The sequence below is a fragment of the Theropithecus gelada genome, chromosome 14 (assembly GCF_003255815.1).
Source record: "Theropithecus gelada isolate Dixy chromosome 14, Tgel_1.0, whole genome shotgun sequence".
Classification (NCBI taxonomy): Eukaryota; Metazoa; Chordata; class Mammalia; order Primates; family Cercopithecidae; genus Theropithecus; species Theropithecus gelada.
Genome location: NC_037682.1, coordinates 86,989,962 through 87,011,364, shown reverse-complemented (window position 1 = coordinate 87,011,364; position 21,403 = coordinate 86,989,962). Strand labels below are relative to the sequence as shown.

At 42.7% G+C, this 21,403-nt stretch overlaps 1 protein-coding gene across 4 annotated transcripts; it reads right to left on the bottom strand.

The window, feature by feature from the left end:
* Nucleotides 1-17,098: 17,098 nt before the first annotated feature.
* SRSF8 (serine and arginine rich splicing factor 8) lies at nucleotides 17,099-20,734 on the bottom strand. 4 transcript variants are annotated; one of them, XM_025357587.1, is made up of 2 exons: nucleotides 18,923-20,734; nucleotides 17,099-18,826 (listed from the first exon to the last, which is right to left on the bottom strand). In XM_025357587.1, the coding sequence occupies exon 1, from the start codon at nucleotides 20,273-20,275 to the stop codon at nucleotides 19,412-19,414; it is 864 nt and encodes a 287-aa protein (XP_025213372.1). In that variant the 5' UTR covers nucleotides 20,276-20,734; the 3' UTR covers nucleotides 17,099-18,826; nucleotides 18,923-19,411. The 4 variants fall into 4 exon arrangements, with proteins under 4 accessions (XP_025213372.1, XP_025213374.1, XP_025213375.1 ...); XM_025357589.1 differs by having other exon boundaries at nucleotides 17,099-19,061; nucleotides 19,305-20,734; XM_025357590.1 differs by having other exon boundaries at nucleotides 19,305-20,734.
* Between the last annotated feature and the right edge of the window lie 669 nt (nucleotides 20,735-21,403).

The window sequence follows — 21,403 nt, the reverse complement described above, 5'->3', positions numbered from 1 at the left end:
TGGCAGGCCCCTGTAATCCCAGCTGCTCGGGTGGCGGAGTCAGGAGAATAGCTTGAACCCGGGAGGCGGAGGTTGCAGTGAGCTGAGATCACACCGCGGCACTCCAGCCTGAACAACAGAGCCAGACTCTGGCTCAAAAAAAAAAAAAGAAAAAGAAAAACACCCCACAATTGCCACAATCCAGACGAGAGATGGTAGCTTGGACTAGGATGGTAGGATGGTGGCAGCAGAGATAGGGTCAGGGCAGCTACCCAGGGCCAAGGCCTGTACTCATCTTACGATGTCATCTGTTTCTCCAGTGTGCCACTACAGGGACTGAGGACAGAGCCTGTTGCTGCTTGCCTAAGCTGGCACAGCCAGTGAGTCCTGAGGCAGATTTGAAACAGGTCTCTGATTCCCAAGCCTGGCCTTTTCTCTTAACTCACAGCACATCTGTAAAATGAGGCCATAAAGAAGGAAGCTATTCAAGAGATTATACATTGGAACTTAAGAACAAATTTCTTACTGGTTTTAAAGCCGAAAATGTTGACTATGTTTGGTCCCAGAAATGAAACCAAAGTTTGTATCTTAGTTTTTAAAAAAAGGAGGGGACACATTTAGTGTAATGTCACAGAAGAGGCTAGACTTGAAGTCCCCTTGGATCTGGATGATGACTCTGATCATCTGGTACTAGTATCTCAGTCATCTCATCCTTGTAGGCTTCAATCAAGTCCTCCCACAGGGATGATGCTGGGAGGATTATAGGTTTTATAGGATTTTAAAAATATTTACATTATTTTATAAGGTTGAGTATAGGGTTCCCCAGTGTTGACTTATGATGTCAATCATAAAGATATATAAACACAGTTGAACAACTAGAAATCAATCCCTCTCTTCTCTGAGTTCTTTAAATATGTATCTGTTATGATACTTATCATGGTAGAGTGTTAATGATCCCTGTATCTGTCTTCTTTATTAAATCATGTACTCCTAGGGACAAAGGTGGTTGGTGGATCCCAGTGGCTACCACAAAATCTGGAGTGATTAGATGCCAAGTATGATTATGTTGTATTTTACCAATGCAGAAAGTATAATACATTGTTGGCCTTTATGACTAAAGTATGTATAGACTTTAATTCACTTTCTCAAAATTTCTTGATCCCTGCCCTCCACCTTTGATAAGCATAAATATCTCCGCCACTCAGTCCCCGTGGCAGAGTCTAGTTTTTCCCCCAGCCCTCTGTCAGTGACTGACACACGTTATAACACTGAACGTTTGTACATCCCACAGCCAGGATGATTTCGTTTACTTTATATTCTTCAGTTTATAGTACAAGACAATAGATTTTTCTTCCGTGTGCTTGTCTTCCACAGATAAAATATTACTTTTGCAAATTACAAATGTTCTTACCCCAAGATTCTGGAACAAACTACAAGGTAGGGAGGGGTGACTTGATCTAATTAACACATTTGCTAACTGCTGATTCTAGGGGAAAACTGTCTTAAGCAACATCTGTATGTGTAAAACTTGTAGGTCCATCAATAATTCACTGCTGTCTCTACATTTGGTCACTGACTCTCTTCTCAAAGGAAAAGAGGTTTCAAACCAGATCCTCTTAGGTCTCTGCACTCAGACCCAGCCAAAGCTAACAACGTTCCATAGCCTTCAGCAAAGGCTTGAGGATGAAAAGTAATGGCTGATGTGGAATAAAACATTTGACATGCGCTTCTGTGGTTTGGTTGGTTCTGTCCAAAGTTATTTAAAAATATGAGCCCAACTAGACACTTCTTTCCCCTGCCTCACTGCTCTGATGATAATTGCATCCCTACCGTCACACCTTTGACCAAGCCATCCTCATTTGTCATGCCCAGTTTTTATTCCATCATCCCTTCTAATCCACTCTCCAGCTAGGATGACTTCCTAACATAAATCTGATGATGTCACCCTACCCTAACAGCATTTTAATCACTCTCCATTTGCCTTGGGATGCAGCCAGACATACTAGCTGACTTCCATGACCCCAGAGACCTGGCCTTTCCCTCCCAGGCCTCATCTTTCTCCACTCCCACCTTGCCCACATGCTCAGCTTCTTGTGTTTCCATGAATGCACAATGTTCTCTCTTTTGTTTTGTTTTTGAGACAGGGTCTCTCTCTCACCCAGGCTGGAGTGCAATGGTGCAATCACAGCTCATTGCAGCCTCAACCTCATAGGTTCAATCGATCCCCTCACTTCACCCTCCTTAGTAGCTGCAGCTACAAGTGTAGCCACCACATCAGCTGATTTTTATATTGTTTGTAAAGACAGGGTTTTGCTATATTGCCCAGGCTGGTCTGGAACTCCTGAGCTCAAGTGATCCACCTGCCTTGGCCTTCCAAAATGCTGGGATTAGAGATATGAGCCACTGAACTCAGCCTGATGCTCTCTCTAGTCTTTGAAAATTTGCATCATAAACTAATTCCCTTGTCCTGGAATTCTCACCACCTATTCTCATCCCTTTACTCATTTCATCTAGCTTAGCTTTTTTTTTTTTATCCCAACAATCTAGCTAACCATCACTTCCTCAATCACTCACCTTCCTGACAAGCATGTCCTCAACTTCACTCCCTCCTCCCCTCTATGAGGTTAAGAGCCCCTTCTAATTATGCCTATTAAGCCAGTAACCCCATTTCATAACTGCTACCTTTCCCCTTAGTCATGAACATAGTGCCTACTATAGAGTAAGCATCTAATACAGTGAGTGAGTAGATGAGTGAAAGAATAAAACCTTTATGAAACTTCATTTGGGTTTTCATTGCTCTAATTCATTCATTCATCCTCAGAATGTTTTTTGAACATCTACCATGAGCCAGCAATGGCGATGCTGGGTGTTTAGGAGAAGCAAAGTTTAGCCTAGTTCCTGCTCTCCTGGCACTCATGCCAGCACCTCTCAGTGCCATGTGGGCAACCAGAAGAGCAAACACAAGCTAACTAATTATTGTCAAGTGGCTTTGCCTTAGACTAGGGCAGAGCAAAGCAGAGGAATCTTCATGCAGCTGGTGAGTTCTGTAACATTGAGTTCATGCTAGACCCATCTTCACTCCACTGCAAGACTGACACAGACCTTGGCATCACAGAACTTGAAGTATGGTAGGGAGGACAGACAGACAAGCAATTACAATACAGCGTGAGAAATGCTCTCTGATAAGGGAAGTACTGTGTGTTATGTTGCAGAGAAGTATAATTTAGGAAGAGAAGCTCTGGAAAGACAATGGGAATGGTGGAAAATCATACTTAATTATGAGATATGTGGAAACATGGTTCACAAACTAGAATAACAATTAATTTTTAGGCCCCTAAAGCTACTTGTTTGGCTCTCCTCTCTTGTCTCTCTAGCACGTAGAAGGAATTGGCAAATGAGGAAGCTAATCCAGTTTAGGTTACGAGGAAAGGTGAGGAAGCTGAGGAGTAGTTCCTATTGGGGTTAGAATGCCTGGTTTATTTTTCTAATAATGACCAAATCAAAGACAGCCTGCCTGGCTGAACCCATGTGTGGGCAACAAACAGTGTTTTACTGAGTCAAGGGAGTTGCTGATGCATAAGCAGCAGGAGGTTGAGTCATGTTTACCTGAAATGTGGGCAGAGCTGTCTTCTTTCTAGTAAAGCTAAATGTGGATGTTTAAAAATAATAGCAGTTGTTTAATGGGTATAGAAATTGAAATTTGCAAGATGAAAAAGTTCTTGAGATCTTTTTCACAACAATGTGAATATACTTAACACTTAAAAAATGGTTAGGATGATTAGTTTTATGTTTTGGGTCTTTTACCACATTATATAGAAAAAACTAATATCAGACTTCACATCAATATGGATGTGGATAGAGGAGAAACTTATTCCTTCATTCAGTAAATAGTGAGTGGACCCCACAGGCCAGGCTCAGTGCAGACTGCTGAGGCCACAGAGGATATACAACATGGTCTCAGCCATCCTGGAACCCACAATCTCTGCTTACCACCAGGTCATCTCTATTTTCAACACAGAACTTTACACGTTTATTTCAGAAATACATCTGCCTAAGTAACCATTTCATTTTAATTATGAGTTAAATCAGCTGCTGTTTATTTTAATTGGTAGGAAAAAAATTAGGGAAAACATTTAGTCCCAACTCTAAGTCTGTATGTGTCTGTCTTAGTCAACATGTAACAGCATCAGGGAATTATAAAAGACTCCCAAAGAAAAAGACAGACAAATGTATCGGGGAAACCCCATCCCCAATATTCAATGTGGGTTCTTTTCTATTTCCCTAAGCGTCAGATGGTCTGAGAAATAAAGGGAAAGAGTACAAGAGAGATAAATTTTAAAGCTGGGTGTCCAGGGGAGACATCACATGTCGGCAGGTTCGGTGATGCTCCCTGAGTCGTAAAACTAGCAAGTTTTTATTAGCAATTTTCAAAAGGGGAGGGAGTGCACGAATAGGGTGTGGGTCATAGAGATCACATACTTCACAAGGTAATAAAATATCACAAAGCAAATGGAGGCAGGGCAAGATCACAGGACCACAGGATGGGGTGAAATTAAAATTTCTAATGAAGTTGGCACGTATTGTCATTGATAACATCTTATCAGAAGACAGGGTTTGAGAGCAGACAACCTGTCTGACCAAAATTTATTAGGCAGGAATTTCCTCATCCTAATAAGCCTGGGAGTGCTACAGGAGACGGGAGTTTATTTCATCCCTTCAGCTTTGACCATAAAAGACGGCCACTCCCACGGGGTCCGTTCATAGGCCTACCCTCAGGGGTGCATTCTCTTTCTCAGGGATGTTCCTTGCTGAGAAAAAGAATTCAGCGATATTTCTCCTATTTGCTTTTGAAAGAAGAGAAATATGGCTCTGTTCCATCCGGCTCACCGGCAGTCTGAGTTTAAGGTTATCTCTCTTGTTCCCTGAACATTGCTGATATCCTGTTCTTTTTTCAAGGTGCCCAGATTTCATATTGTTCAAACACACATGCTCTACAAACAATTTGTGCAGTTAATGCAATCATCACAGGGTCCTGAGGTGACATACATCCTCCCCAGCTTACGAAGATGATGGGATTAAGAGATTAAAGACAGGCATAGGAAATTACAAGGGTATTGATTGGGGAAGTGATAAGTGTCCACGAAATCTTCACAATTTGTGTTCAGAGATTGCAGTAAAGTCAGGCGTAAGAAATTATAAAAGTATTAATTTGGGGAACTAATAAATGTCCATGAAATCTTCACAATTTATGTTCTTGTGCCATGGCTTCAGCCGGTCCCTCTGTTCAGGGTCCCTGACTTCCCGCAACACAAATGGAAAAACCATAGGTCTTGGCATCAGGAGGTTTTGTTTTAAATTTGAGCTTGGCCACTTACAAGCTATTTGAGCTCTCTGAGCCTCAAATTCCTCATCTGTAAAATGGGAATAATAATACCTATTTTGTGTTATTGACATGAGAATTAAATGAGATAACCAATATGAAGCATCTAACCTATACCAAAACTCAATAAATGCTAGTCCTTTCTTTCATCTCTATAAGTAGATGGATAGAGTTTCACTTAGAGAAAACATAGAATTAAGAAAATCTGGAACTTACAAGACAAGTATTTTGGGACTCTGGTTTATAATTTCAGAAAGAGCAAGTTCGGTTTATAAACTGGTTAGGTTCAGGATTCAACCTGATGATTCAATTCCAAATCAAGATAGGACCTTTAAAATACAGAACCTTTCCAGTACACCCCCCTAAGACCAAAATACCCTTGATCCATTGACTTTGATTAAGTCTCAGGCAGTTTTCCAATGCAATAGCAGTGGGATCATTGTGGGCAGAGGAACACTCCTTAAGAAAATGCCTATGTGTAGGAGGCAACAAAGAGAGATAGACACATCATCTTTCATGGTGTGCAATGTTAACTTCCATAAGGTTCAGGCAACTAAATAAAATTAGAAAAAAAAAGCACATTGGTAGATATTAAGAAACACCTCCCTTGTAGAAGTGAGATGAGAGCATTCTGAAGATGAAGCAGGAGGGAAGCAGAAAATCCCAAGTGGTTCATGCTTAGACCCAGGAGGTTCTTGGTTTGTAACCATGGAGGTTCGCGATTTGTCTAAAAAGGCTTTATTAAGAAAAATGAAAAGGAGCAGAAGGAACCATGACATTGGCCATGTCCATTGACATATCTATTGAATTCTTAGGCTTGCTACCTGGTTCCCCTGGGTCCAAATTTTGACCACCAGGGATGACTAGATGACTTGTCATTTTCACCATAGACCTGAATATTATTGCTTATGACCCCTTGAAGATGCGTCTTCCTGGTGCTTCCTTCCACCTCCCACCAAGAGCTCCGCCTACATTTCCAATGGCATCTAGATGGTGGACTCAGTTTCTGGGTCTTTCGCAGGCCCGTCCCCCTCACCTTGCCCAGTGCAGAGTGAGCCCTTGTCCCTTGCAGCAAGTTTTGCTGTTAAAGTCACTGGGCGTTTGAGGCCTTTGTCTTTGGATTATTAATCTGCTCTGCATGTACCCAGGACCCAACAATGAGGGCATCTGTTGCAAATCTAATATTAGCAACAAACTCAAGTCACATCATCTTGTATAAAGAGAATATTGAGGGAGAAACATTTGATCACTAGCAGAGACATGCAGCATTGAACAAGGAGCTCTGTCAAATGCTTGGCTGTCTATTATTTAGGGAAGGGAGGACAGGAGGGGAGGGAAAAAACTGAAGAGTGTAAGGCTTTCTTTCTTCCCATCTGTTCAGCTCTCCCAGGGCAATATGACATACTCTGCACAACTCCTACAATATTTGACCCCAGGTCAGACATAGAGGTCCACTGTGACCCCAGAACACACAGATGACTTGGATAGTGCCATTAGAAACAGCCACTCATGGCCGGGCGCGGTGGCTCAAGCCTGTAATCCCAGCACTTTGGGAGGCCGAGACGGGCGGATCACGAGGTCAGGAGATCGAGACCATCCTGGCTAACATGGTGAAACCCCGTCTCTATTAAGAAATACAAAAAAAAACTAGCCGGGCGAGGTGGCGGGCGCCTGTAGTCCCAGCTACTCGGGAGGCTGAGGCCGGAGAATGGCCTGAACCCGGGAGGCGGAGCTTGCAGTGAGCTGAGATCCGGCCACTGCACTCCAGCCCGGGCGACAGAGCGAGACTCCGTCTCAAAAAATAAAAAAATAAAAAAATTAAAAAAAGAAAAGAAACAGCCACTCATGGGCCTGGGCATAGGAGGGCATTTCTTTGGCAGAGGATCTGCCTGACTAACAAGCCCAGAACAAGTCACCTGAATTAAAAACCTTTGGACACATGACTCAGAAGACCCCAGATGTTTTACCTTTTCTACCGGTGCCAGAAGTAGAGTGAGATTATTTAAGTTAGTCTCCATGGCTTGGGGCAACTTCCCAACCCAGATGGGTCATTTAGAAAACAGGGCATGTTTCAGAGGTCAGTGGGCCAACAGGTCAATTTGGCCAGGAGGGTTTCTAAGTCTTTTGAATCAGCTGCCAACATTGAAAAACCTGAAGATTTTAAAATAAAATTCCAAGTTCCAAGCTTCTCTTGAATATTCAAAAAATGACAGCCACATGGCCCTCATCCCCACACAACAACAGTCACCTCCACTGCCCAATTCCTTGGCCTTATCATGAGGCACGAGCCATTGTCCTGACAGCAACACTCACTTAGATAACTTGCCAGAGCTTGCTGGGATTTTGAATTTTCCACCAGGGGTCAAGAGTCTCACTTGAGAGGTTGAGAGGAGCTCTCTGGTCGCGTTTTCTCCAACCAAGCAACTTCTGGGTGCTGTGAGCAGTGGGCAAAAACAGAAAAGCAAGAAGGACCTCATTTCGAGGAAAAACAAGCTTCCACCACAGAAAAGCCAAGCCCAGTTGGCACAGTGACTTGAGTGAGAGAGACACGACCAGCCAGTACAGCTTGGATGCTGTGACGAGCAACACAGAGAAACAGAAGCATTGGTCAACAAGCCTGTCCCAGCCTTGTCACGTGTCCTCTTAGCTGGAATGAAGATGGGGGAAGGGTGGGTGCGGGGAGAGAAGAATGTGCGCTCTTCATGTCCCTTTGTACTTCCACTTCCTTTAGGGCCTGAAAAGAAGGAAAACAAACCAGAACTCTCACTGGCAGTTGCTGAAGAAACTAGACTCCCATCTACGCCTGCAGCCAAACTCCCCATGGACCAAATGCTAGATGGGTGGTTCTCAACCTTCAGTGCATGTTAATGTCACTCAGGGAGCTTTTAAACCATTGTACTCCTGCCAATTAAAACAGAATTTCTTGGGGAGCAAGGGGATGGGGGCCCAGGCATTAGTATGTTTCAAATACGATTCTAATGGGAAGCCAAGGCTGAGAACCAATGAGCCAGAGCAGTGCTTCTCAACCATAAACTTGTCCTTGATTTACCTGGGAGGATTAGTTACAAATGCAGATCTGAGTCATAGGTCAGGGCTGGAGTCTGAGCTTCTGCACTTCTAACAAGCTTGCAAGTGATGCCCATGCTGCAGGATCCCAGCCCATACTTAGGTGACAAGGAGCTGGAGGACTTGTGCTTTGTCATTCTCTCTTCAAGTACTTCCGTAGAGAAGATAGCGGTTCTATCACCTCCAAGCCTGAAAGTAACAATAGCAATAGCAATAAAAGTAATGATATTACTATTAAAATAATAAAATGATAATAATAATAACATCAACAATAGCAAGATTTTGATGTGTGTTTCTTCCTGCCAAACACTATGCTCAAGTTACACTTTTTAAAAATATTCAACAACAAGATGTGAAATAATTGCTCATTCTTGCCTTGGGTTCTTTACTACTCAAAGTATCTTGTTTATATTAGCTTTTTAGACTTCACAACAACCCTATTGTCCTGGGTGCGGCTGTTATCATTCCATTTTAGGGAAGAAGGAGCTGAAATACACAGAGATGAAGCTGCTTGCCAAAGCAACCAGTTTACAAGCGCAGAGCTGGGTTTAGACACAGGGTATATACTAGCAATGAGCCTGCTGCTCTTTCTCTCCAGGTACTTGGGCCTTGGAGTTGTGAGTCACTTGCCCACAGTCATGCTAATCAATAGTGGAGCTAGGGTTCAAAACTCCACAGACTGAGCTATTGGGAGAGGAAATGAATGAGGTATAGAAAGTGGTAGACACAGTTCCTGGCACATTATGGATACTCATAATTTCTTTCTTTATTCCTTTTTCCCACTCCCCTAGAGCATTCCTTGGGGGCTGTCTTAGCTCTGGCCTCAATAACAAATTCCCTTAGACTAGGGGGCTTAAGTAACAAGCACTCTTTTCTCACAGTGCTAAAGCTGGGAAGTCTGAGATGAAGGTGTCAGCATGGTCGGTCTCTTGATGAAGGCCCTCTTCCTAGTTTACAGACAGCCACCTTTTTGCTATGTCCTCACGTGACAGAGAGTGAAATCTCTCTTGTATCTCTTCTTTTAAGGGCATTAATCTCACTCATAAAGGCTTCACCCTCATGACCTAAAAACCTCCCAAAGACCCCACCTGCAAATGCCATCACTTGGGGATTAGGGTGTCAACATATGAATTTTGGTGGGACACATTCAGTATACGGCAGGGTGCTGGATAGTGGGAAGAGAGAATGGAATATAGCAAATGGTATTTAAATGACCTTGCTCCCTAAAGGAGCCAAGTAATGTCAATGGCATGGACAGAGGAAAGGAGAGGGTTGACAGTAAGTCACACCCAGTTCCTAGAGTGAGGCAGCCAATGGGGTGACCAAAATCAGCCCCCATACCTCTACAGGCTCATCCTGTGCCTGGCAGAACTGGCAAGAAAGGAATATAGGTACCTAAGGCAGCCGTTGCTACCAAGAACGGTGATCTGTGTCCATTTGTCAAGCATGATTGGGAGAAAGTGATCAAAAGGGCTGCAGTGAGACCAGGAATGGACTGAAGCAGCTCTGAGAGCCCATGTAGCTTTGGCACTGAACTTGAGGCTGACTGCTCCCAGCAAAAGACACATTTCTCCAGGGGTTCTGAAACTAGCAGCATGGAGGAGAGCCTGGATATTGCTATGGTTTCTTAGAAGAAGCTATAGCATGGTGAGAGTGCCTGCTTGTCTGTGTCTCCATCCAAGCTGACTATAATCTCCATCTTATGTTCCATCCTTAGCATCTAGTACAGTGCCTACCATGGAGAGAGTACTTAATTAACAATATTTGTTGAATGAATGAATGAATGGATAGATGAATGAATGAAAATCTTTTATTCAAATATGAGAAAGGATTTATTCTCTGGCTCTTCAAGTTATTTCAACCCCTGCTTAGTACTGGTTATCTTATTTTAAAAGATAATGTGAAAGTAATAATGCTATAAGAGGGAAGTATGTATTTTAGCTATTTCTTATGCTAGCCCTTTTTTTCACTTTTACTGATGTTTTAGGTCATTTATTCATTTAATCAACAATATTCATTGACTTCTCACGGCATGGAAAAAGAGAAAGACAACAGTCAGTTGTATTAATCTGATCTAATCAACAATATGAAACTATAGGTAAAGTAAAGTACTTACAATTTTAGATGGCCATGTGTAAGTATAGTTAAGGTGACATCATCATGAGAGGCAAGGTAAGGCCACTTGGTTCCTAAGGAGTTTCTCAGGTGGGAGAAACTTATTCAGTAGACACTCGATATTCACAAGGAATGGATCCTGAGATCTTTGCAAATTCCTAATCCTAGCACTTTTCTAAATATTATCCTTATCTGGAGCCAGGGTTTTCCAGTGCATAGCCTTAATACTCCAAATCTATTGCTTGTTCGACTCTCGTACCTGATCTCCCACCTAGTAGCTGTTTTTCCAGGAAATTCCTACTGCAGCCTCTGATTTGAGGTTGCTCATAAGCAGCTGAAGTGACTGTTGTTAGCTTAGTGAATGCCAGGGATCTGCTGTGACTGCTAGAGTCCAGTCCAATTCGACAGTAGTATGAAGTGCCTAGTAGGAGTCAGATACATGTCATGTTAGCTGACATAGCAGGGAACCAAAAAGTATAATTCCTTCTCTCATAAGATTTGTATCTGGTAGGAAAGACAGAGCCATTCACAGGGTTGGTTGTGAATTATGAGCGCTTTCAAAAGCTCTGTGGTCCCCAAGTTCCTCACCCCCTGCTTACCTGAAACATCAACCACTCCAACTGCTCAGGGGTCTCCAGAGGAGTATGCATTAACTGAGTTAAGACATTTATGCTTGCTTCATCCCCCCATTCAGATCCCTGCCTTGGCTCCTACTCCCGCATTCCTACATGCCAGCCCCTTTGCTAATCTCTGAGCACATGTTCCTATCTCAGGGCATTTTCACTTGTCCTCTGCCCACAATGATGCCCCATTCCCATGGTCACAGGCTCAAGGACAACATCCCCTAGAGATTTCGCCAGCCATTCTATCAGATAAAGCAGCCGGTTGCTCTCTAACCCCTTACTCTGTTTTATTTTTCCTCATAGTCCTTACAATTACTTGACATGTTATTTTATATCACTCTTGATAATGAGAATAGATGCTCCAAGAGAGTTGAAACTTCTTTGTCTTTTTCACTCTTGTGTCCTCAATTCCAAGAACAGAACCTGGAACAGTAGGCGCTCAGTAAACATTTATTGAATGAGTAAATGAATAAATGGGCCCTGAAATACACAGACAGACACAATCTGAATCTTTTAAGAAGAGGCTCTGAGGGATGGGTCAAAAAAATTAAAAGATTTTGGCCGGGCGCAATGGCTCACACCTGTACTCCCAGCACTTTGGGAGGCTGAGGCAGGCAGATCACGAGGTCAGGAGTTCGAGACCAGCCTGACCAACATGGTGAAACCCCCCCCCTGTACTAAAAATACAAAAATTAGCCGGGTGTGGTGGCATGCACCTATAATCCCAGCTACTCAGGAGGCTGAGGCAGGAGAATCTCTTGAACCCAGGAGGCGAGGGTTGCAGTCAGCAGAAATTGTGCCGTTGCACTCCAGCCTGGGTGACACAGCGAGACTCCATCTCAAAATTAAATAAATAAATAAAAGATTGTGGTGAGAACAGGAAAAGATGCTCTCAGAGATCTACAGGCCTGGGTGTGGTGCTTTTTTGGGTGGAGGGCCCTGAACTATTAGAACACAAGGAAACTGAATGCCAGGATACCAGTAGTACAAATATTACATTTTTGTAAGGTGGCACCTCTAACAATGACGCCCTTTCCCTACAGTGCTCAGGTCTTGCCCTCCTTTGTCTACCTGAAACTGCTTATCTCCATAACATCCAGCACTCGCTGCAGATTAGTGAGAAGGTCCCCCGGTGTTACCCCGACAGTTGCTACAGATCAGTGGCATTGAGGAGCAACAAGAGAATGTTAGAAACTTCATTTTGAGAGGCTGGTGAGCAGAGTGGGATCCGCAGGGCAGCTGGAGTGAGGGGCTGTTCCTTAGCCTGGTTCTGTTTAATTCAGATGGGTTTCCTTCCCACTTATCTCTGCAGCCAATTCCTAGCAACTGTTTGTGGTTTTCTACTTAAAGCAATGATAGGTAATTAAAACATTGAACAAAACCCCAACTTCTAATTTCTATATGGTCACAGCTCAGTGAAATAAATGTGAGGGTGAAGTTATTTCTAAATATCTGGAAAGGACTTCTTACACATACACAAAATAGTCAGCGTAATGGTTAATCTTTATGAATAATTTAGTGTGACCAGGTAGTCAAAACCTACAGTTAAAATTTTAAAATAAATCTTAGAGTCAAGACCTGAACACCAACCTCTGCAAGTGTGCATTCAAGTATAGTTTCTAATGCACATCTTACAAATGTGGGCTTATAATAATAGTAATAATAGCCAACATTTATTTAGCGCAAATTGTGTTTGCTTTGGTCTGAACTTGTTGTGTGCCAACTCTAGCACAGGTGCAAATAGCTAAGAGCTCCCTTTGCCCAAATAAGGAAGTGGACAGCCAGAGGAAAGAGATGATTTACTGAAAGATTGCTCAATAAGCTAGTGTAGGAGTTCTGAAGAAAGGTTGGTTCTTCCGGCTCCTGATTGTTTTTGAAATCTTGACCTTGCCCTGGCAACGTTGCAACAAGGCCAAATACAACAAGGAGAGGAATCTGCAAATAAGTATGTGTGAACTTTTGTACAAATACGTGGGTAGATCATGAGAAAAAAAGGTTTCCTACTAGTGAAAGTAATAGGTAGGAGATAGTTTGGCAGTTTCTTACAAAACTGAACATACTCTTACTGTATAATCCCACAAATGAGCTCTTTGGTATTTACCCACATGAGCTGAATATTTTCTCCCACACAAAAGCCTGCACATAAAAGTTTACAGCATTTTTATTCATAACTGCAAAACTTGGACGCCTCCAAGATGTCCTTCAATACATGAATAAATAAATGAACTGTGATACATTCAGACAATGGAATATTATTTGGCAATAAAAAGAAAGGAGCTTTCAAGCCACAAGACATTGAGGAAATTTAAATGTATATTACTAAGTGAAAAAAAAGCCCATCTGAAAGGTTTTAGGGCAGTGAAACTACTCTGAATGGTACCATAAGGGTGGATACTTATCACTGGGAGTCATTCGTCCAGACTCAAAGAAAGTGCAACACCAAGACTGAATCCTAATATAAACTATGAGCTTTGGGTGATAATGGTGTGTTCATCAATTGGTTCATCAGTTATAACAAATGCACCACTCTGGTGGAAGATGTTGCTGAGGGAGGCTATGCATGTGTGGGGACAGGGTCTATAGAAGAACTCTAACTTCTTCTCAGTTTTGCCATTAACTATTCTAAAAAATAAAATTCATTAATTTAAAAAGTAATGAGTAGGGCTGTGGGAGTGGTGGTGAGGACAGTGGTATAACTGAGCATCGCAGAAATAAAGGATATGAGAGTAGGTCCTTGCCCTTGGGCTTATCCTAGAGGTAGGGAGAATGCAGAGATGCACCAAATTGTTGCTCGAATCTATCGAGCACCTCCTACATGCCTATCACATTTACATCGCACAATATCTTCACAAAAATCCTGCCCTGTAATTTCGGCTCGGAGAAAATCAATGATTTTTTGCTGAAAGTCACATGACCACAAAGTGGCAAGGCCAGGTTCAAATGCTGTTCAGCTGGCTCTACATCCAGTTTTCCTCTGTAATTAACTGCTGGAAAGGTAGAAGTGGTGACTAAGGGAAAGGTTTGCTTTACTAAACACATCACGCTTCAGAATCAACTTTGTATGCATGATACACAGCACAAGAATGGATGGGCTGAGTTTGTGACTAGAGGGAAAACATAAAACCACATCATCATTTATTTATTTCATCACTAAAAGAAAAATAAGAGGCTGTGAGGGAGGAGGTGATGGAAGGAATGATTAACAGAGAATCATTATTACTATCCAGAGTAATTGCCTTCCTAGAATTTCTCGTACCAAGGATGCAAGGTCATTTGTAATGGACAAACAGAGGCACACGTTCCTGGGAGTCACCTTCTCTTTGATAGCGAGGAAGGAAACCCTTGGCAGCCCTGGAGCCATGCCAGGGAAGCTTGCTGCACAGCCGGGTGCCAATATAAGGAGTGGCCTGGGCCCAGGGAAATCTATCTTGGTTCATCACAGTCACCACTTTGGCACAGGCCTCTTGACCCTTCATGTACTGATGGGAGGACTGAAGTGGCAGGAAGATGCAGAAATGCAGGGGAACAGAGGGGAAAGCAGTGGGAGAACTCGGAGTAGAAAGCCACATGCTTTCAGGACTGGCCTTTAGCTTCATTGCAACGTTTCTGTTTTGTGGCAGCCAATCTGAGAATCTAGTTCAGCAGTATGAACTCTTCATAGGGCCCTCCACTACAGTTACTTAAACCTTTTTAATGCTTTATCTCAGATATTGCAAAAGATTTCTGTAACTCCAGTTACAACAGAGTTTTCTCCACCCTTTGAATACCACCTAAGGGACTGATTGCTTTCTTTGGCCAATGGCAAGGCTCCAGTCCCCAGAAACATTCTCTAACCCACTAACCTGAGGCCCATCTTACATCAGGAGGTCAATTAGGAGGTGGGCGGAGCTTCTCCCACACAGTACCCTAACAGGGGACATTTTCCCTGACATCCAGAACCTCACTCCATAGTTCTGATTATACTGTGAAAAGAGAAATCCCTCTCTGAACGTCCTTTCTAGCACCCAGTGAGGAATAGCACAGAGCCTTTGTTGTAACTAAGTCCCCCAGACCCCTCTAGACCCAAGCAGGCTTCCTCAAGTCTCCTTTCTTCTCTGTAGTACACGGCTGGGACTCGGCCCATCTTCTTCACGTCTATGTTCACCCACCCTATTCTTTAATTTCCATCCTGGTGGAAGAGGGAGTTAAAATCTCCCTACCTGCCTACTTCCTTGCTACCCCAAAGAGAGAACAAAGGCTTCACTCCTTACTGCTGCAGGGAAACAGAAGTCAACACACACACATACTCACACACTTACACAGACACACACACAATTTTAGTACCTTATAAAGCTCTTATCTGAATGTCATTAGATTAATTTTCCATTCCCGTCTCAGATGGTAATGATAGGTCCTTGTTATGGTTTAGAATATTTTCCCCTCCAAAACTCATAGCCCACTGCAGCCTGAAACTCCTGGACTCCAGGGATCCTCTCACCTCAGCCTCCTGAGTAGCTAGGACTACAGGCATGCGCTACCATGCCCAGTTTGGGAACTTAAAAATATAGTGTTGATGCCTACGTCCCACTTCCAGAGATACTGATTTAATTGGTTGAGAACCAGCAAACTATGGAGAATAGATCCAGATACACAGAAAATCCTTTTAAATAGTTAAGAAAAGACAGATAACCCAATAGGAAGGTGGATAAATTCTTTAAAAGGCACTTCATAAAGGAGGATATCCAAGTGACTAAAAAACAAACAAAAAAAGGTACAACTTCTTTGGTAATCAGGGTAAAGAAAATTAAAACCAAATGAAATACCACTATATACCCATCAGATTTGCAAATATTAAAAGGCCTGACATTAACAAGTGTTAATGAGAATGTGGAGCAACTGGAATTCTCATCAACTGATGATAATAGTATATATTGGTAGAATTACTTTGGAAAATAGTTAAAAATTATATAACAACATTGAACATGTACTTGACCTATAGCCAGCAAATGCACTTTTGGGATTGATAACTGAAATGTATATACACATGTACATCAGGCTATATGTATAAAAATATTCATTGCTTCCTTATTCAAAATAACTAAAATGGGAAACAACCCAGATGTCCATCAATGGAACAATAAAAACTGAATTATGATTTATTTATTAGTAAAACACTACACAGCATCAAAAATAAACTCAGCCACATGCAACAATACAGAGAATCTTAAAGACATAATATTGAGCAAAATAATCAGTACACACAAAATTCCATTTATACAAAGCTCAAAAACAAAATTAAGCAATATTTTTAGAAATGCACTTACAAATGATGACTGACCAACTATCAAGGAAAGTATTTAACATTACTCTGAAAGTTCTAGAAATTCTTGATTTTCCTTTCTCAATTTCTACACCCATCACCACCCCCAGTCTTCCTCAACTCACTAAACAGCACCCTCATCCATTTAGCATTTCAAGCCGGTGAGAAGTCATCCTTAATTCTGCTTTTTCATTAATTTCCCTACTTCTAATCTACTATGTGTCTTATTAGATCTAAGATCAATATATTTCCTGAATATGTCTATTTATATCCATTTCCAACACCACCGCCAAAGTCTAAGCAATTATCACCTTTCTTTCTGAATTACTGCAATAGCCTCACAGCTTCCACTCTTGACCACATACACTCCATTCTGCACTCAGCCCTCATAGTAATCATTATAAAGGATAAAATGGTGTGGCCAGTTAGCTCAGTTGGTTAGATCACGGTGCTAATAAAATGCAAAACATGTCACATCGCTCTTCTGCATGGGTTCACGTCCTCCGTGTGTGTCAGGTCTTCCACATGTAGAGGTAGAGGTAGGGTATGTTCACACCTTCAATGACAACCACACATTTCTGCTCCAACAGCTCCAAAACTTTTCCTAGGTTTCAAAGTTGTTTTTCTGTTTGTTTGTTTTTTTGAGATGGAGTTTCGCTCTTGTTGCCCAGGCTGGAGTGCAATGGCATGATCTCAGCTCACCACAAACTCCGCCTCCCGGTTTCAAGCGATTCTCCTGTCTTAGCCTCCAGGTAGCTGGGATTACAGGCATGTGCCACCATGCCAGGATAATTTTTGTATTTTTAGTAGAGACAGGGTTTGACCATGTTGGTCAGGCTGGTCTTGAACTCCTGACCTCAGGTGATCCACCTGCCTTGGCCTCCCAAAGTGCTGGGATTACAGGCGTGAGCCACCACGCCCGGCCCCAGGTTTCAAAGTTTTTAACGTATAAAAAAAGCCGCTGATTTTAACATCATATTTGGTCACATGTTTAAGATGTTCTACAGATATTTTTGCTTCAAAGCTTCAAACTCCAGGTACGCCTGGGTCTCACACTACCCCCGGGTCTCACACTACCCCCAGAAATTGACAATGCTCCCCTACCCTTAGGGCTGCCCCGTACCCGTCCCACCCCTTCCCATTTAATAAATATACCTCACCTCCCTTCGCCACCTGCTGGACGCGAGTGGCTACTACGATGCCATGGGTATCCTGATTTTTTATTTCTCAGGACTGCTCTGTGTGTGTCTGGATTCTACGTAGATTTATATTGGTAAAATATCACATTTGTCATGACCAGAAGAAATGTCATTATGGTAAAATTTAGATTCTGGAGTCTATATATGAAAACAATATTAACTACTAACTGTTGTAACAACAAAATGTGGGATTTATATCTACAGATCACCGCCACCTTGCCAGTTCATTCAAGAATCGAATCCTGGGTTTAGCAGTTTCTGCACAAAGGAAATTGAATATTTTTAATTGATAATTCAGTCAAAAATATTAATGAAGATCTATATGGTTGAAAGAATAAATTTATTCAACTGGCTCCAATATAATCCTATTGTCACTAGATCATAGACATCAAATTGTTATTTTTCCCTTTGCTAGTAAAGGTATAAGCAGAAACAATTGCAAAAGAACACATAACATCCAGTAGAGATAATAATGAAAGCCAAAAATGGATTATTTGAAAATAATTTTAGAAGTAAAAAAACCATAGGTATAAGGAGAAAAGAGAGAAACTACAAATAAACTGCATTGTGATAAAACAATAAAGCACATGGCTAAAAGCCTATTAAGGATTTTTTTAAAATTATATTTTGAGAAACACTTGGTGCTAACAATTTTCTCAAAAGTACAAATATCCAAAAGTCACACAGAAAATAAAACAACCTACTTTCCATCAAAAGTTTCTAATTTTGAGAAAAGATAACACCAAGAAAACAATTTTAACTACAGAAACAATGGTTAGCGTAAAAAATTCATAATCAAAAAGATACACGTTTTAAGTACTTAACAAACTTATAAACCATTTCTTACATAACATTCTCCATATTTTAGGTTCATACATGTTGATATGATCAGAGTTACAATTTTTCAGAAAAGACGGGGGGAAAGGTGTGATTATCATCAGCTAGATGTGCTCACTGCATGCTCCATTATTTATCTGCAAGGCCTGGGTGACTGGAAGTGCAGTTGACAGGCATTTTAATAAACTGGACAGCCATTTGTTCTTCAGGACAAGGCGTGTTTTCCCCAGGAGCAATCAGAAGAAAACAGGAAGCAGCTCAGCACTCTGCACTGCAACAGGCCACCTTAATAGCTAACCAGCATCACTCAACTGCTACGCAGCCGGGCCTGGTGCACAAAAACACAAAAGAGATTAGACTTGTGTTTGCTAAAAACCCAGTCCTTTCACATGAAAAATCTTTATACGAATTTGGGTCATACTACCTTTTAGACCTGGAGGTAAATAAAATTATCCATATTAATTTACACCACCTTTTGTAGGTTTTTAACTTTAAGGAATGAAGGCAATGTTGAAGCAATGTCCTGACAGCGTTAGGCTGTGTGTAATGGCTGCACACGTTTCCTTAAAAGTCAGGAGGCCACAAATTAGGTTACCAATCTGTTCATTTCAAACCAAAACAGTCGTCACTATAGAAATAAAAATAAATTTTTGCCTCAAATATACAAACCCAATAATGTAATCTTAGGTCGTTCACCTCCTAAGTTACAAGAAAATGTGAATAACAACAAAACGGCGCACAGAATGAATTTTGCCACCTGATGCAAAGCTTCAAACTGGTAAAAAGGTAGAAAAGTGTGACACAACCTTTTCAATAGGCAGCCCCTTCTTCCAGGGACGTTGCTTCCATGGACTGAGTATGTGATCCTTTTCCCCAAGTCCTCCATCATGTTGCTTCCTGATGCATCATTTTCTTAAGAGGACGTCTGTCCTTCCTCTTCGGGAGACTTGGGGGGCCTCTTGGATCGAGACCTGGACTTGGATTTCCTCTTGGATACCCGGGGAGGACTCCTGGTCATAGATGAAGACCTGGACCGTGAGCGAGACCTGGAGACCGAGGAGGACTTGGATCGTCGCGCAGAGCTCGATTTGGAGGTTGATGCAGAGCGAGAGCTAGTGGAGGACCCAGACTTTGAGTGAGACCGGCTGCTGTGATATCGGCTGTGGCGAGAGCGGCGGTAGCGAGAGTTACTGTAACCAGATGAGCTGTGGCGAGATCCGCTGTAGCGAGATTCCCTGTGGCGAGATCGGCTGTAGGGAGAGCGGCTGCAGTGCGCCCGGCTGTAAGGAGATCGGCTACAGGGAGACCGGCTATAGCGAGAACCCCTATAGCGAGATCGGCTGCGGGACCTGGAGCAGCTGGGACCCCGGGATCGGCTGCGGTGTCGCCGCCTGGGGCTGCGGCTCCGCCGTCCGTAGCTGCGGCTCCGCCGTCCATAGCCGCCGCCTCCGGACCTGCCGCGTGGCTCTCTCTGGCGGCTGCGGGGCAGGTCCCGGCGGCCATAGCGCGCCACCTGCACCCGCAGCTCGCGTCCGTCCAGCTCCGCCCCGTCCATGGCGGCCTCGGCGTCTTGAGCGTCGCGCCGGTCGTGAAAGCGGACGAAGGCGAAGCCCCGGGGCGCCTTGGTGTGGGGCTCCCGCGGGATGTACACGTCGCCCACGCGCCCGTACTTCTCGAACACTCGCCTCAGACTGTCGGGAGAGGTCCGGTAGGTCAGGTTGTCCACCTTGAGGGTGATCATGCCGTCCACGTCGGGAGGGGGGCGGCCGCAGCTCATGGCTCCCAGAGCAGGCCGGGCCCGGAAACTGGCGCTGCTCTGGGCGCTGACGGTGTGACCTGCGTTCCTTTCTCGCGGCTGCGCCCCGCGTGGGGACGCCGGGAAAGGCCGGGCGGAGAGGCTGGCGGCCGACCTCCGCAGGGAGCGCCCTGGAGCAGCAACTTCCAAATTCCCAGTTTCAGGCCGAATACTCCAGGAGGAAGGTTTCCTCTTAGTAGCTGAACTCCAAATGAAGCCAGGTCCCAAAGATCCTGGCTTTATACCTGGGCAACATCCTAACCAGCGCCCAGCTAGTGTAATCACTGGGCTGGGTTTAAATTAGACGTCCCACCCTCCCATGCCCCTCCCTATTATTCTAATTTTAAACCAATCTTAAGAACAAAGCTAACTGATTAAAGGTCAGTTTATGGGAACAGGCAATCCAGACAAATATTAAACAAAAGAAACCTAGGGTAGCAATATTAATATCCAGTGTATTGATAGGATCAAAGAAGCACATTTTATAGTTATTGAAAAGAAAATTCACTAGGAAACCATGACAGTGATGAACTTAACGCACCTAAACACACAACAGTGACACATAGAAAGCCAAGACTGAGAGTTATAAGGTAAAACTGAAAAATCTGCACTCATGATGGGAGGTTTTTTTCCCCCGTAACACCGTTTTCTCAGAAATCAATAGTGCAGAGAACAAAACTAGTAATGCTATGATAATTTGCACAACAAACGACAATTTTGATCATATAACCTGCAACAACCAAAAACATGTGGAAAACACAAGAATTTCCCAATACAAGACTACAAAATAAATGTCAATTAAAATTTCATAGGTCAATAAATTGAGTACATCTGGACCTCAGTGAAATAATATTGAAAGTTAAAAATAAAAAACCTGAATCCAATCATATTTATTTGAAAATTAATAACCACATTTCTAAAACTTTTTAATGTTGAAGTCAAGCAATTAGTAAAGCAAAACCAAAACAAAAGAATAAAACATTAAAATAAAAATAGAATTACAAATAAACAAAAGGGATGATATGTTTTTTAAAAAGAGGATTAATAAAATTGAAATCTAACACTTTTAAAGAAAAAAACAATTTAGCAATACTGATGAAGAAATACAGT